This window comes from Ascaphus truei, chromosome 14 (assembly GCF_040206685.1).
Source record: "Ascaphus truei isolate aAscTru1 chromosome 14, aAscTru1.hap1, whole genome shotgun sequence".
Classification (NCBI taxonomy): domain Eukaryota; kingdom Metazoa; phylum Chordata; class Amphibia; order Anura; family Ascaphidae; genus Ascaphus; species Ascaphus truei.
The window spans coordinates 11274462-11287399 of NC_134496.1; the positions used below are offsets into that span (position 1 = coordinate 11274462).

General features: G+C 43.5%; 1 protein-coding gene across 2 annotated transcripts in view; it reads right to left on the bottom strand.

Annotated features, from left to right (window-relative positions):
• Positions 1 to 12938, bottom strand: part of CUL3 (cullin 3) — a 67231-nt gene that overhangs the window by 30831 nt on the left and 23462 nt on the right. For both annotated transcript variants that reach the window (XM_075569692.1, XM_075569691.1), the window contains exon 2: positions 5178 to 5375. In XM_075569692.1, coding sequence (XP_075425807.1) covers positions 5178 to 5375 — 198 coding nt within the window. The remainder of the gene's footprint in view (positions 1 to 5177; positions 5376 to 12938) is intronic.

Genomic DNA, 12938 nt, shown 5'->3' on the forward strand with positions numbered 1-12938 from the left:
TATATATATATATATATATATGCAAATATAGCTGTATGCTCATCTGCATGTCTTAGGCAGGTCTGCAACCCCGCCTTTCCCCATTATCACCCAGCATACAGCACTTCCACTGCAGCAAGGGATTCTGGGAAATGACATGCAAATGAGCACACAGTGTCACTTTTTGCCTCAATAACCATTTTTAACATGGTTCCCTATAGGCTTAAGCTTGCTGCATGGTCACAGCTTTGAGCACAGCCAGGGTTAAGGTGCATACCCAGAAAACCATATATATTCTGAACATTTGAGCAGTGTCTCAAAATCCTTTTGGGAGGCATTTATCCCCAATCGTGAGGTGCTTGTGAAAAGGTAGAAAAATAAGCGCTCAGATTCACTGTATCCTGCAAAGTTACGCTGCTCCACAGTATATCAGGCGGCGTGCATGCTGCCGTAGACCACGCGCGGGTGCGACAGCAGGAGGGGGACGTGTGGTGCGCGAGGAATCAGTTCAAAGATTTTGTCGCGATGGGCAGGTCACGTGAGCGGTTCGCCTAATGAGGGCGAACCAGCTCCATGACATGACGTCACAGACACTGCCTCCCCCCTTGTCCACAAAACAGTCCCGCTTCACACGGGTGACGTCACGCGCTCGCCTCCACGCAGTCGAAGGCTGTATGGACACAGCCTACGGGTGCCGGAAAGCACAAGTGAGCTGAAAGCACATCATGTCTGCGCATATCATTCATTCCCTTCCAGCTTATGCTTTTTGCCTAAAGTAAACGCGCCTTTTTTGTGTTTTGCCAAATGCAACGACGTAAATAAAAAGATGTTTCTCAACAGTTGCATACAGCCCAGCTTTCCTTATGAGTCACTTTGCAATCATTGACCTTATTCTGCAATGCCTGGGTATGTGTCACCTGTGTACAGTGGCGGGCCAGCTTTAATCTAAAGCGGCTGCCTCCGCGGGTATTTTTAACCCGCGGACGGCGCGTGGCTATCTTCGGCCGGTTTTCCCGCGCCTCGGGCGCTTTCAATGATAAGCGCCATTAGCGCTCATCTATTTAAGCGCCCGCCGCGCTGGAAACTCCGATTCAAATCGGAGAAAAGCCCCGCGTTTAGCCCGCATTTAACCCGGCAAGCTTTAGGCCCGGGCCATAGAGGGGTGAGGCGATCCGAACCGCGCTGACGCTCGCCTGCTGAAATCTGCAGTGCTGTGATTGGAGGTTTTCAGCCGACAGCGCGCTGAAAAACAGCTTGGCGCTCGGCTGAAACCTCCATCTCGTTAGCACGCCTGCGGACGCTCGCGTGAGCCCCCTCTCAAGGCATCCTCATTGAGGATGCAGGGGCTCAGCGCGGAGCGTCCGCACGGCTCAGCACGGCCTGTCCGTCTATGTACTCGGCCTTAGAATAAAGCTGGCCGGGACAGTAGTTTACAAGATTACTAGTGAAAACTTTCCCATCTTTCCATCTTTATCAGAGCATCACTTCTGTTACATTTCTTTTCATGGCTCAGTGGTTTTCTTTGCTCCTCTACTGTCTGTTTCATCGTCTGTTTCATTCTTATTTCCCACGAACCCAGGCGCCCCCCTGCCCGGGAGCCACAGCGTTCGCACCCACCCCTCTCCAATGACTCGGCGTCAAAATTATGCCACCGGTCATGTGACATCATGTGACCCTGTCACGTCACGTCATTTGACGCACGTTGCCGAAGACCCGGCAGAGAGCAGGTGACCAGGTGCAGTTACAGAGGCCTTACGCCTCACCCGGCATTTAATTTAATGCAGTGGGGTAGAGCGCAAGGCCTCGGTAACTGCCCCGCCACCCCCCCCCCCCCCACGAAATTCTCCAGTCTTTGACTGAGCCTCTGATTGAGTCACCTGTGCTGAAACAGGGACTGATTGTGCCACTTTTGCTGAAGCAGAGATATCCTGAAATCCTTATGACCTGTTCGGGGGTGCGGGGCATGGGGACTGGAGTTGAGCACCCCTGCACTAACCCACTGTCAACCCTCGTCTACTGTGCTGGAAACCAGTCACAATGAATGACAAATGGCACAATGTATGACAAAATGTATCACAAAGTATGACAACAGTCAACTAAAATTAGCAGGGATTTGGACTTGCATACAGAAACATATATTTTTTTAATTTATTTTTTAAATGAGCAAATGTCTGGGTGCCATATTAATCGCCCGCCAGGACTGCAAAGTACAAGGCAGATGAAAACATGTTGGTGTTATGAATTACTGGAAGCCTGAAAGTTGCATTGAATAAGAGATAACTATACACAGTACTGCAAGTACACATATAGGATAAAGTATCTGTTGTCAATATTTAGCATAGGTTGAACACATGTCTTTTTTCAACCTCATCTACTATGTCTGCAGTGCGCAAACAGGGGGCACAAGATTGTTCGGGGGGGCCCGGTGGTTGCAGAGGCCCCACGCTCTTCCCCCAAGGCATTTAAATTAATGCCGGGGAACCCGTGAGGCCTCTGCAATTTCACTTACCTTCTCTTCGGCGACGCGGCGTCATGTGACGTCACGTATTTATATATATTTATTTATTTTTTCTCATCCAAATTACTAGTTGCAGAAACAGAATAAAAACCAGATATGAAAGAACCATGAAAGAAAACAAAGCACAGATCCTCATGTACTGAACCATTCTTGTGAAATGGTAACATAATATTGAGGAGAAGCAGGGACCGTTGAGAAAGCGCAAACATTTTGAGCAGTGAACACTATGCAACAGCCCGTTTCTTCTTGCTACAAATAAGATGCAGATTCTCAACCTTTCACCAGATCTACATAAAACCTCAGCGTTTGTCACATGCGCACACAAACTGTAGGATTTAGGTTAAAGTCTTAGGCCCATATTTACGAAGTGTTGCTATGATATTATACAGCACACCCTAAGGCTGGAATTGAACATTTGGCCGCAACCAAACTGTCCACGGCGCTCCGCAGCCACAACTCACCGCCGGTCACCTCTCCGCAACCCTGACGCCATCTTTAAAATGTCCCATATCGCCGATTCACTTAAAAGAGCCTTAGTCTTTCAATACACAACACTGTGGTATCAATACAACATATGGCCACTATCTCGTTGTGCTACCGCTTACGAACCTGTCATTGATACTGCCAGGAACACCAGAGATGCAGTGCCAAAAATAAGCTCTTATTTCACTATTTTTTCTAAAATTACCGTAGTATGCTTTTTTGCTACGGGAAAGTATTTTACCCCATCTTTGCTCACTTATAATAGCATATGGCAGCAAACAATTTTAAGACACTAAACAGCCAACAATCTAACTTCAAGTGAGCCCTTATAGGCCAACTAAAGCATTTGCAAGAGACGCTGGAGAGCCCCTTCTTCCACAACACAACAATCTATTGCTTCATTTACCAAACATGCAGTAAACCAAGATTGGCTTTACTTTCGGTACACATTCATTGTGCCCAGGTCCAATCCGCAAAATACAAATCTAAAATAAATGAAAGGATATAAAATCTTACACCATGTGTGTTTTTCTCATACTCAGAGAAACTCCAAGCACTGTCCAAGTACAAAGTTAAGATCCTGGTCATAAAGCACCTGTATAATCCTGTAATGATGCACTGGGGTTTAGAGCGCGCATGCGTTTCTGAGCTTTACTCTGGTTCAAGGGCAGATGAAGCAGTGGCCATACTGGGGAACGGTTTATCTCTGGCAGCATGCACTTTCCTCGGTCGAGAGCACGGCAGGAATTTCTGATGCTAATCTACTAAAGTGCCACTTTGCTTTCACAGCCACGCAGTTTTACGCTTAAAATTCTCCGAGTTTGTCATTGAGGGGTAACGGAGCCATAAACTGCTACACACACAGTATGAAAGATTGTTTACTTCTGAACTACATCGGGTTATAGGAAACACTAGGGATGTTAAACCCCAGGTAATAACCCAGAAGACCTAAAACATGAAATAGAGGCAAAACTATATTTTTATGCCATTTACGCAAACCTACCTACCCACCCTCTTGACCTCTGAGCAAGATATGCCTGCTCATCGAAAGGTTAGTGCCCCTAGCCAAATTTATATATAATGGTCATCAATGCCAGTGTTTAACTTATATTCTTTATCATAAGTACACAGGAGTTTTATCGATTTTAGGGAACTTTTAAAGTCGCAATGTCCCCTACCACAACCCCTGCCCCCCCCCCTCCACCCCCCAAAAAACCAAAAAAGCTTATATGACTAACACATACAGTATAATGTTGGTATCTTGCATCGCGCCAGACTGCTTAAAACATTTTTATTGTTATGATTTTCAGGGTTAAGGAAGATTATATTTATTTTAGACGAAGCCAATTGGATTGTTAATCTGTATACAAAATATTTTTCTGTGAGCGGTTTCCTAAGCCACATCACAATAGAGTGTGCCACTGAAGCAGGAGCTGCGAGCTGATCTCACTCAAATAAGAACAATAAAACTTAAACAAGGAAAAGTGCAGAAATAGACTCGGTCTCCAGGATTCGTGCAGATCAGTAAAATCGGTACTTGCCCTGCTATGCTGGACCATAAAGATGCAGAGGAAAAGAATGCATACAGAACAAAAAGTTTGTACTGATAGAAACCTAGAAAAACGCAACATTTCTAAAAATTGGTTCTCTGTGGCTCATAAACCAGCGAATAAAAGACCTGTTAAATTTAAACAAACTAACTCTGATTCTTTTAACAAACTCAAGGAACGGATCTAATTTACATTCTTTACGGAATTTGCAGTTATTGCTGTGGAAGCAAATCCCTTATTACCGGAACAACATTCACACTAAGTACATTTGATATTAATTGGAGCCCTTCTTGGCCAGTATTCTTTATGTCCATGTCATGATGGCAAAAAAGGAAATAGTGGCACTCCAGTGGTCATCAAAATGCAAAAAAATGTTTAACCTGGATCAACATTTCAGTTCACACTGTAACCGAACCGAACCGTGGATCCCCGTTTAGTATTGTATTTTGACACCCAATGCAGTGCCACCATTTCCTTCTTTGGGGTTATCAGCGGATTTTGTATTCTTACGGGACTGTTGTTGCTGTGCACTTGAGGCATTTTTCTGCGAGCACCGCGAGTGCCCCTTCTCTGGCCATGTCCCGGTGGTATATCAGTGCACATTTCACATGTCCTGCGCAGGAAAAGGGATTGCAGCCCGCGGTTACCTTGTTGATGAGATGCTCGGTGACGACTTCTCGCAGTCCCGTGTACAGCTTCTCCCCATGTTTGTGGAGCACCATGGTATACGCATTCCTATACAGCTCTTCAAAGCTCAGCCCGCTGTTGTTCTTGCGCTGGATTTCTTGGATAGCGTTTTTTAGAAGATCCCAAATGCTGTTAACATATTTCTCATCCATAGTCATCTGTGAGACAGGAGGAGAAATTAATTATAGGGCAACACAAGAGAACTGCATTTGTATCAATTTACTGGAGCACCAAGAGAAGATGTTTTTTATCTTAAAGCTGCAGTTCAGTCTTTTTTTATTTATTTTTTTACTTCAATAGTTTTATGTGTGCAATCTCTAATTACCTAAAGAACTGTATAGCTGCAGGTCAATTCGTTCTACATGTATTGATAGGTCGAAATTTGGTGACAATTAGTGAAGGGATCTGTTTATATTCTGCTTGTCTGTCAGTGGCAGCTCATGAATATTCATGAGCACTCCTGCACTGACATGTGCTAGAGGGAGGGCAGGGCTGACAAAGGGGTGTGCCAGGGCTTGTGACAGGACATGAAGGGGCGGTGCCTTAGCAAATGGCTGTTAAAATAGAATACAAGAAAATTGGTCTTTAAAAGTTTTTTTTAAAACAGAAAATGCTAAAAGTATTATTTCTTACTACAGAACTGATTTATTAAAAAAAAACACACATGCAGGATATTGACTGAACTGCAGCTTTAATTCGTTTAATCTAGTAATATGTTCTAGCCTTTTTTCCTTTAATTATACTGTGCTGAGATACCCTCCTTCCTCACTGTATTACGATTTCCTGCTAGTGCGTTCCGCTTAAATACTTAAAAAATGCTTCTGTCAATATTACTTTGTATTAACAAGGAAATCTACAGCCTACAGTATAAATACTTGATTTTTTTATTATATATGCTAGTTCTACAAAATAAAAATTAAAAAAAAAAAAAAATCGCCACCAGCAAGTTGTTCTCCATAGAATGAGAACCAGTTTTCCTGCATCATTGCTTTGTGGCGAGATGTGACTCGCATAGCAACCTGCCCAGTAAAGTTCTGCAGATTGCAGTAACATGCCGGTGAGATTATTGGGGAAGTTCTTAAGAATGCAATTTATTACTTCATTTACAAGCCCGCTTTACTCCAAAACAGTAAGACTGAGGCTATACTAGGGTCACGCGCGACGGAGCACATGGCGTCACGCGTGCCTGCCGCAGAGGCGATTTGTGGCCTCGGGGGAGACGTGGCCGTGATGTCACGGAGCTGGTTCGCCCTCATTGGCTGAACCGCTCACGTGACCCAGACAAAAGCAAATTATTTTGTCGCGCAAAAATAAATAAATCGGCCTAATGCGTAGTGCTGCTTAGTGTTCACAATGCCACGTTCCCCACGCATTTTGGGGAAGAGGAGGGAGAAAGAGACCAACACATGGGCCAGCCAACTGGCAGCCTGCGGGCCAAATGTGGCCTTGTTGGCCCTTCACCTCTCTGCTCCTGCTAGTATTGTACTAGTTGCTTAGGCCGCGCTTATAATGCTGGCGACGCGACCGATGATATCACCCGTCGCCACCGGCAAAAGTTGTAATTTTACTTTTAGTAACGTTGCTGGCGACAAGGCCAGTGACGTCACTAAAAGGGGCGGGCCGCGCAATTTAATTGGTTTAGAGACAGTCACGTGGCGACTGTCTCTAAAAAATCAAATTTACTCGGCTTCCAAATTTTTAGGCACGGCATCAATTAATTTTTGGGAGCGACGTCGCGTCGCTGTCACAAGGCACTATAAGCGCAGCCTTAGGGAGCCAAGTGCTGTTTTTCCAACTGAAGCTCACTTGTAAGATTAAGGTGATGTAAATATATGAGGTACAGGTGTTATGCTTGCAAAGTGTTGAAATAAGAATAATTGTCAAGTCTTTAAATGCATCTAAAATGATATTGCAATAAGATTTTGTCCCCTTCCCCTCAATGTTTGCCAATCTGGCCCCTTTGGGGAATAGTTGAAGAATCCTGTATACACAATACTGTACTGAAGTAGTGCCCCAAGATATGAAGCCAGTCAAGAGCGGACAGTGCCTGCTATACTAGAGATTAGACATCAAACCCTACAAGGCAGAGGTGCATTTAATGAAAAAGCAGTTACTGTGAGAACAAAAATACCTTCCTATAAATGTACACCTATGTTCATTTTACCTGAACTCCAGAACAGAAAAGTGTGGTCACGGTAACTCCTGCAGTGTGCGGTTAACATTCCAACTACACGTACAGCCCATACAACCCTTAGGCCTCGTTCAGGGTGCAGGCTTCGGAGGGAGGGCGTGCTGCCGTGCGAGCTGCCGTGGGACACAAAGTATTCAAATTGAATACTGGTTGTCAGGGTAGCAGCTGCCCTGTCTCCGAAGCCCGGAGTTGACACTGGCTAAAGTTTCAATAAACAAAAAATTAGTTTTTTGAAGCTGTAGCTGCGTCACTGGGACCTCGGCAGCCAATGAAATCATTCTTGAGAATGATTTCAAGACTGCAGCCTCGATCCCTAACCTGCCGTCTGTAGCCCCGCCCCCTCCTCAACTCCTGAAAACGTCTGCTGGGGATGAACACACATCGCCCAGTAGACTGCCGCCCTCTCCCTCCCGAACCCCCTCCCTCCAACTCCTGCCTCTAGCACCCTGAACGAGGCCTTAATATGAACGGTAAAGAGATGAGCTTCCACTGCAGTTCAAGGCTTGATTACAGAGCCGGTGACCACCGCAATACACACTACTGTTGGAATAGTAAACATCCCATACTGAGGCATGAGTACTCTTTTGGTCCACGTTAGATGAAGTCACCATTTAAACAGATATCCAATAGAATGATATACTTAAAGCTAATGTAACTAAAATGCACTTAAATCAATATGTAATGAAAAGGGATTCTAGACAGCATGATGGATGTAAAAAATGTTTTAAAAAATTGCAAGCCGCAATCCATCCTAGAAGATAATGTATCCCCACAAAACACACTCGTTTGAATAAATGGAGGGGCACATTTCTTTTCCAAATCTCGCCACGTTGCAATTCCACATGTGTGTGTTAAAATACCGCTAGTTGACACCCAATTGTTTAAATCAGGGGTAGCCAACTCCAGTTCTCCTCTTCGTCTGCCGCCTGTGCTGAGGCAGGGAGATCCTTAAAACCTGACCTGTTGGTAGCTCGAGGACTGGAGTTGGCCACCCCTGGTCTGACCACCTTCAGACAGCCTCTTGTGACATTCACTAACCAAGCAAAGGTAGTTTTATTTGAGCATAAAAAGAGATTAGTAAATGGAGTTGCAGGGTGCTAATCATTTTGAAATATGATGATTCGATATGGCTTCCGCTTAGGATAAAACCTGACCTGTTGGTAGCTCTTGAGGACTGGAGTTGGCCGCCCCTGGTCTGAATACATACCAGAGTGATGATGTTGGTTTACAACATGTTGAATGGACAGTGGAGCAGAGAGATTCGGAAGTACCAAGCAACCAGTGCATTTCACTTAAGCCCTTGTAGTGCCAGAGGGAGGATAGCAGTGCATTTGTTTCATGGCAGGTTAAAGAGACCAGCTGGGAAAACCAAGCATTTGACTGCACGAACATTTGCAATTTCAGGTTAAGTGCAGTTTTTCCCAATATTTGTTGTCAATGTTCAAAAGCGTGACTCTATCCCATATCTTTTCAAAGTTCTTTTTGCTTTTGATTTCCTGCCCCTGTGACCCATGTCGTATAACGTGGGGTCCACTTTAAAGAGCAAAAAGCCAAGGACAATTGAAAGCCTTTGAATACAAGACGCCCACTATATTACATGTTACTTTGGATTTCATTTACTATTCAAAAGTTTTATGTTAAAAAACATCTGAACGGCTCACTGATATGAATGCATAAAAGCAGAATTAGAATGGACTGTTGGCTTTGAGAGCACAGAAAAATGACGATGCCATCGAGCAGTTTATTAAGTGTTCACTGCCTCCATCAATGCTCTGCTGAGCAATTTGTGCAACTCATCAGAACAGATGGCTTGTTCCCATTCAAATTCAGGGCTTTGCTACACTTCAACCATTCTGCGATACTTGTTTGAGACTTGCTGTACAAAATAGGAGCTGGCACAGAGCTGCATTGTATCGGCCGCTGAATAATTGGGCATTCAAAAAAAAAAAAAAAAAACTGATACATTTCCATCAGCTTTTTATCAGCAAGCATTATAGTGAGAGACAAAGGATTTAATTAGACAGCGTTTTATGCAATGTTCTGCCAGCTTGCGTATGCTGCGGTGCAGAGTCCCCCACTGTATCAGAGCGGTGACGGAAGGTCGGATGAAAAAGCAACACTGGAACGGCCACATGTCAGGGAGCCCTAACAATTTTTTCCAATTCTTTGTAGACCCTGCAGCACTGATTGTGATAAACAAGAGGTTTGGGCAAAGAAAAAAGCTCAGTAAATGCTGGCTTAGAAAAAGTGCTGATAATGATGGTGTCCAAAAAAAAACAAGCGTATAATGGAAGTATTCTTAAACCTTATGATGCCTGAAATGCATGGGCTTAATCAAATCACTTGAATCAAGTTACAATCTTTACAGGTACAGTAATCATATTTAAAAAAAAAAAAAAAAAAACTTGAATTATACAAACAGTCCATCTAGTTCCCTGAAGCGCAAACAGCAGCATACAAATTTGCAAGCAACCTAATGTGTCACCAATTTGCCAGCAAAATTTCACACCGTAGCTACCAGTCCTTTACATATCAGGCGCACCAATGAAAATGCAGACAGTTTTAAGCGTTCTCGTTTTTTCCAACACAAATCCAGAGGTTACTGAAGCCCGAGAAAGAATCAGTCACATCACTTTAGATTTCAATGTACCAAAAAATATTCATATACAGTACTTCCTGGTAAAACATTTTATAAATAAATATAAACAAAACAAGTTATGCTTTTAAAAAAAAAAAAAAAAATATGTAATACCCAGGATTCAAAGCCTGGTCTGATCCCAACATTGTGGAAACTCAATTTCCATTTGATCACATTAAACGAATGGTAATCTCGCTGGGGATCTCATCTGAAATGTATTGGGTAATGCCACTCTTGGTGGGAAAACAGGGAACATGATTTTAAAGCCTGTTTTGCAAAGGAGTTCAAGAAGCTGAAGCTCTGTGCAAGGCCTGCAATACAAAGCGCTTCAAGGGAGCCCCTTTATTTCTCCAACAGCTCATCTCGGAATCTGCACCTGGAGAAACACGCTCTGAGAAGTGAGCTAAGTGCGAATAGAACCAAGCATCGTTTCTCAGAGGGAGGATTCAAGGAGACAAAACCATCCAGTGCAAAAATACAATGGAATAAAACAAATTGTAAACATGGACAAAACAAATGTGCAATTGTACAAGGTTTATAGATACAACTATATAGTAACTCACACAAAACTTTTTCATTCCAAATATTGCATTGTGCCCTATATTTCCATTCCAGATAAAAACAAATATTGTGTCTGCCATATAAAGATTGAATAATAGACCAACTGAACCGGATATACCATATTTCTAACATTTCAGATATTCCGATTATTCCCTCAGGACAACCTATTGCTCTGATGCCTTTAGAAGGCACAAACTATGCCCGCAATTTTTTTGTGAAGTTGCTACTTTTTTCTATATAGTATTGAAGCAGGGGGTCTCCAGAGGTGAACCCCATTAATTTCAGCTCCGGGGACCCCATACTTCCCTCCGTAGGGGATACTGGTAGCTGCTCCCCTGGCTCAGCAAACAAGGCTCTACAGTTTAGGCTGCGGACATGGTACAGCCATCCGCGCCGACACCGAGGCCCGCCTGCTCAAGCCAGAGAGATTTCAAGGCTTGGCAGGCGAGGCAGCGTGCGTGGGAGGCGTGGCAATGACGTCACGGCGCCGATGTCAACGTCTTTACTCAGATTGGCTCTTCAACGCCCCAGCGCGCTCGGAAACATTTTGAGGTGTCTGCTCTAAATCAGCGCGCTTCACCACGCCTGCGGACGCACGCGGAAGCCCCTTCTAAAAACATCCTCATTGAGGAGGACAGGGTTCATGGCGGAGCATCCGCACGGGACTGCGCGGTTTGCCCTAACATGTCCGCAGCCTTAAAGCTCTCGCATCACATGGACCAATAGAAAGCCGCACCGACGACGTCACTGCTTCCTATTGATCCGCAGGGTAGATAATCTTTGAAGAGCAGACATATTGTGAACCCTGGTAGCCGAAGAGAGCGGCTGCGGCATCTAATTCGGAGGTAACCATCTTTGGAAGCAGGGGGTCCCCAGAGCTGAAATTAATGGCGTCAGCTCTGGAGACCACCTGCTATATAAAAAAATATATATATGGATTACCGCTTTAATTTGCTGAGCTGCTAGAGGAGCCTGTAACGCATTGCATCCCAATCTGTTCCTTGAACCTCTGGGCTCCAAGGGCTTTAAAGAGGTGAAATCCCATAGTTGGCCAGTTGAATTTCTATGGGGCATCTGTAGGTCCTTATCATAACAGAGAACCCATAACGTTCAGTGGAGAGGTTGGTGGAGGGAGGGTGGGGCTGACTGTACAAGCATTTGCTGATCTCAGTGACATCAAACAAAGGGAGCAGACAGGGAAAATTAAACCCCTCCCAAGTGTAACTTAAAAAATGCAATTAAAAATACTTACAGGTTTCACATTTGGGTAAAAAATAAATAAAATAAGTATTGATCACTTAGTTGAGACCTTAAACATGTCACTGGGATTCGTTCACTTTAGCTTTAGGAGGGATTGCCCATTTCAGGGTGAATTTACTCTGATTAATGGAAGTACAGCTTTTTTTGGAAGCGGTCATGGACTTGACTATTATAGATCTAGTTGGACCATTATGAGTGTCAACGTGCAACACACAGTAGTAACCTCCGAGGTGTCACACACCACACGCACACACACACACGTGAAATAAATACACTTGCAAAATATCTATTTCATTTGTTTTTTAAATGTTATTTCAGATGTAAACTACAGCAAGGCTTAAAGCTGCAGTCCAGGCAATATCCTGCATGTGTGTTTTTTTTTTAATAAATCAGTTCTGTAGTAAGAAAAAATATCTTTAGCATTTTCTGTTTAAAAAAACAACAACTTTGAAAGACCAATTTTCTTGTATTCTATTTTAACAGAGCATGCTTGTTCCTATAGCAACCATTTACATTCCCCAGATCTAAAGATGTCGCCAAACTTCGCCGATCAATAGACGGAGAACGAATTGACCGGCAGCTACGGCAGTTCTTTAGGTTCTTTAGAGATTGCCCACATGAAACTATTGAAGTAAAAAACAAAAAACAAACAAAAAAAAAAAAACACACAGCTTTAAGGTAGCATTCATAGTTTTTTTTCTCTGTCCATGAAACCAACGGTCAAACAAACGCAGAGACTGCCACGTCACCGATAGTTTCATAAACATTGAATAAAAAGGACAGCAGCTGCTAACCTCCCCCCCCCAATGTAACACAAAAATAACAGTACATTGACATATGGTATGGCTTAAAATAAATAATTTCTTTTTTTATACTTCATGTTATTTAAAATAACTTATCAAGCTTCTCTGTGCTACAGAGACGCTGCACTTTCATACATTTGCAGTGGGACATAATGAGGATCCCTTTATGTTAATTCCCTTCTTTAGCTCAAGCAACAATGGTTTGCCTGCTCCATTTTGAGTGAAAGAAAAATTGAAACTCTTTAGAAGCAGAAAGCTACAGCAGACA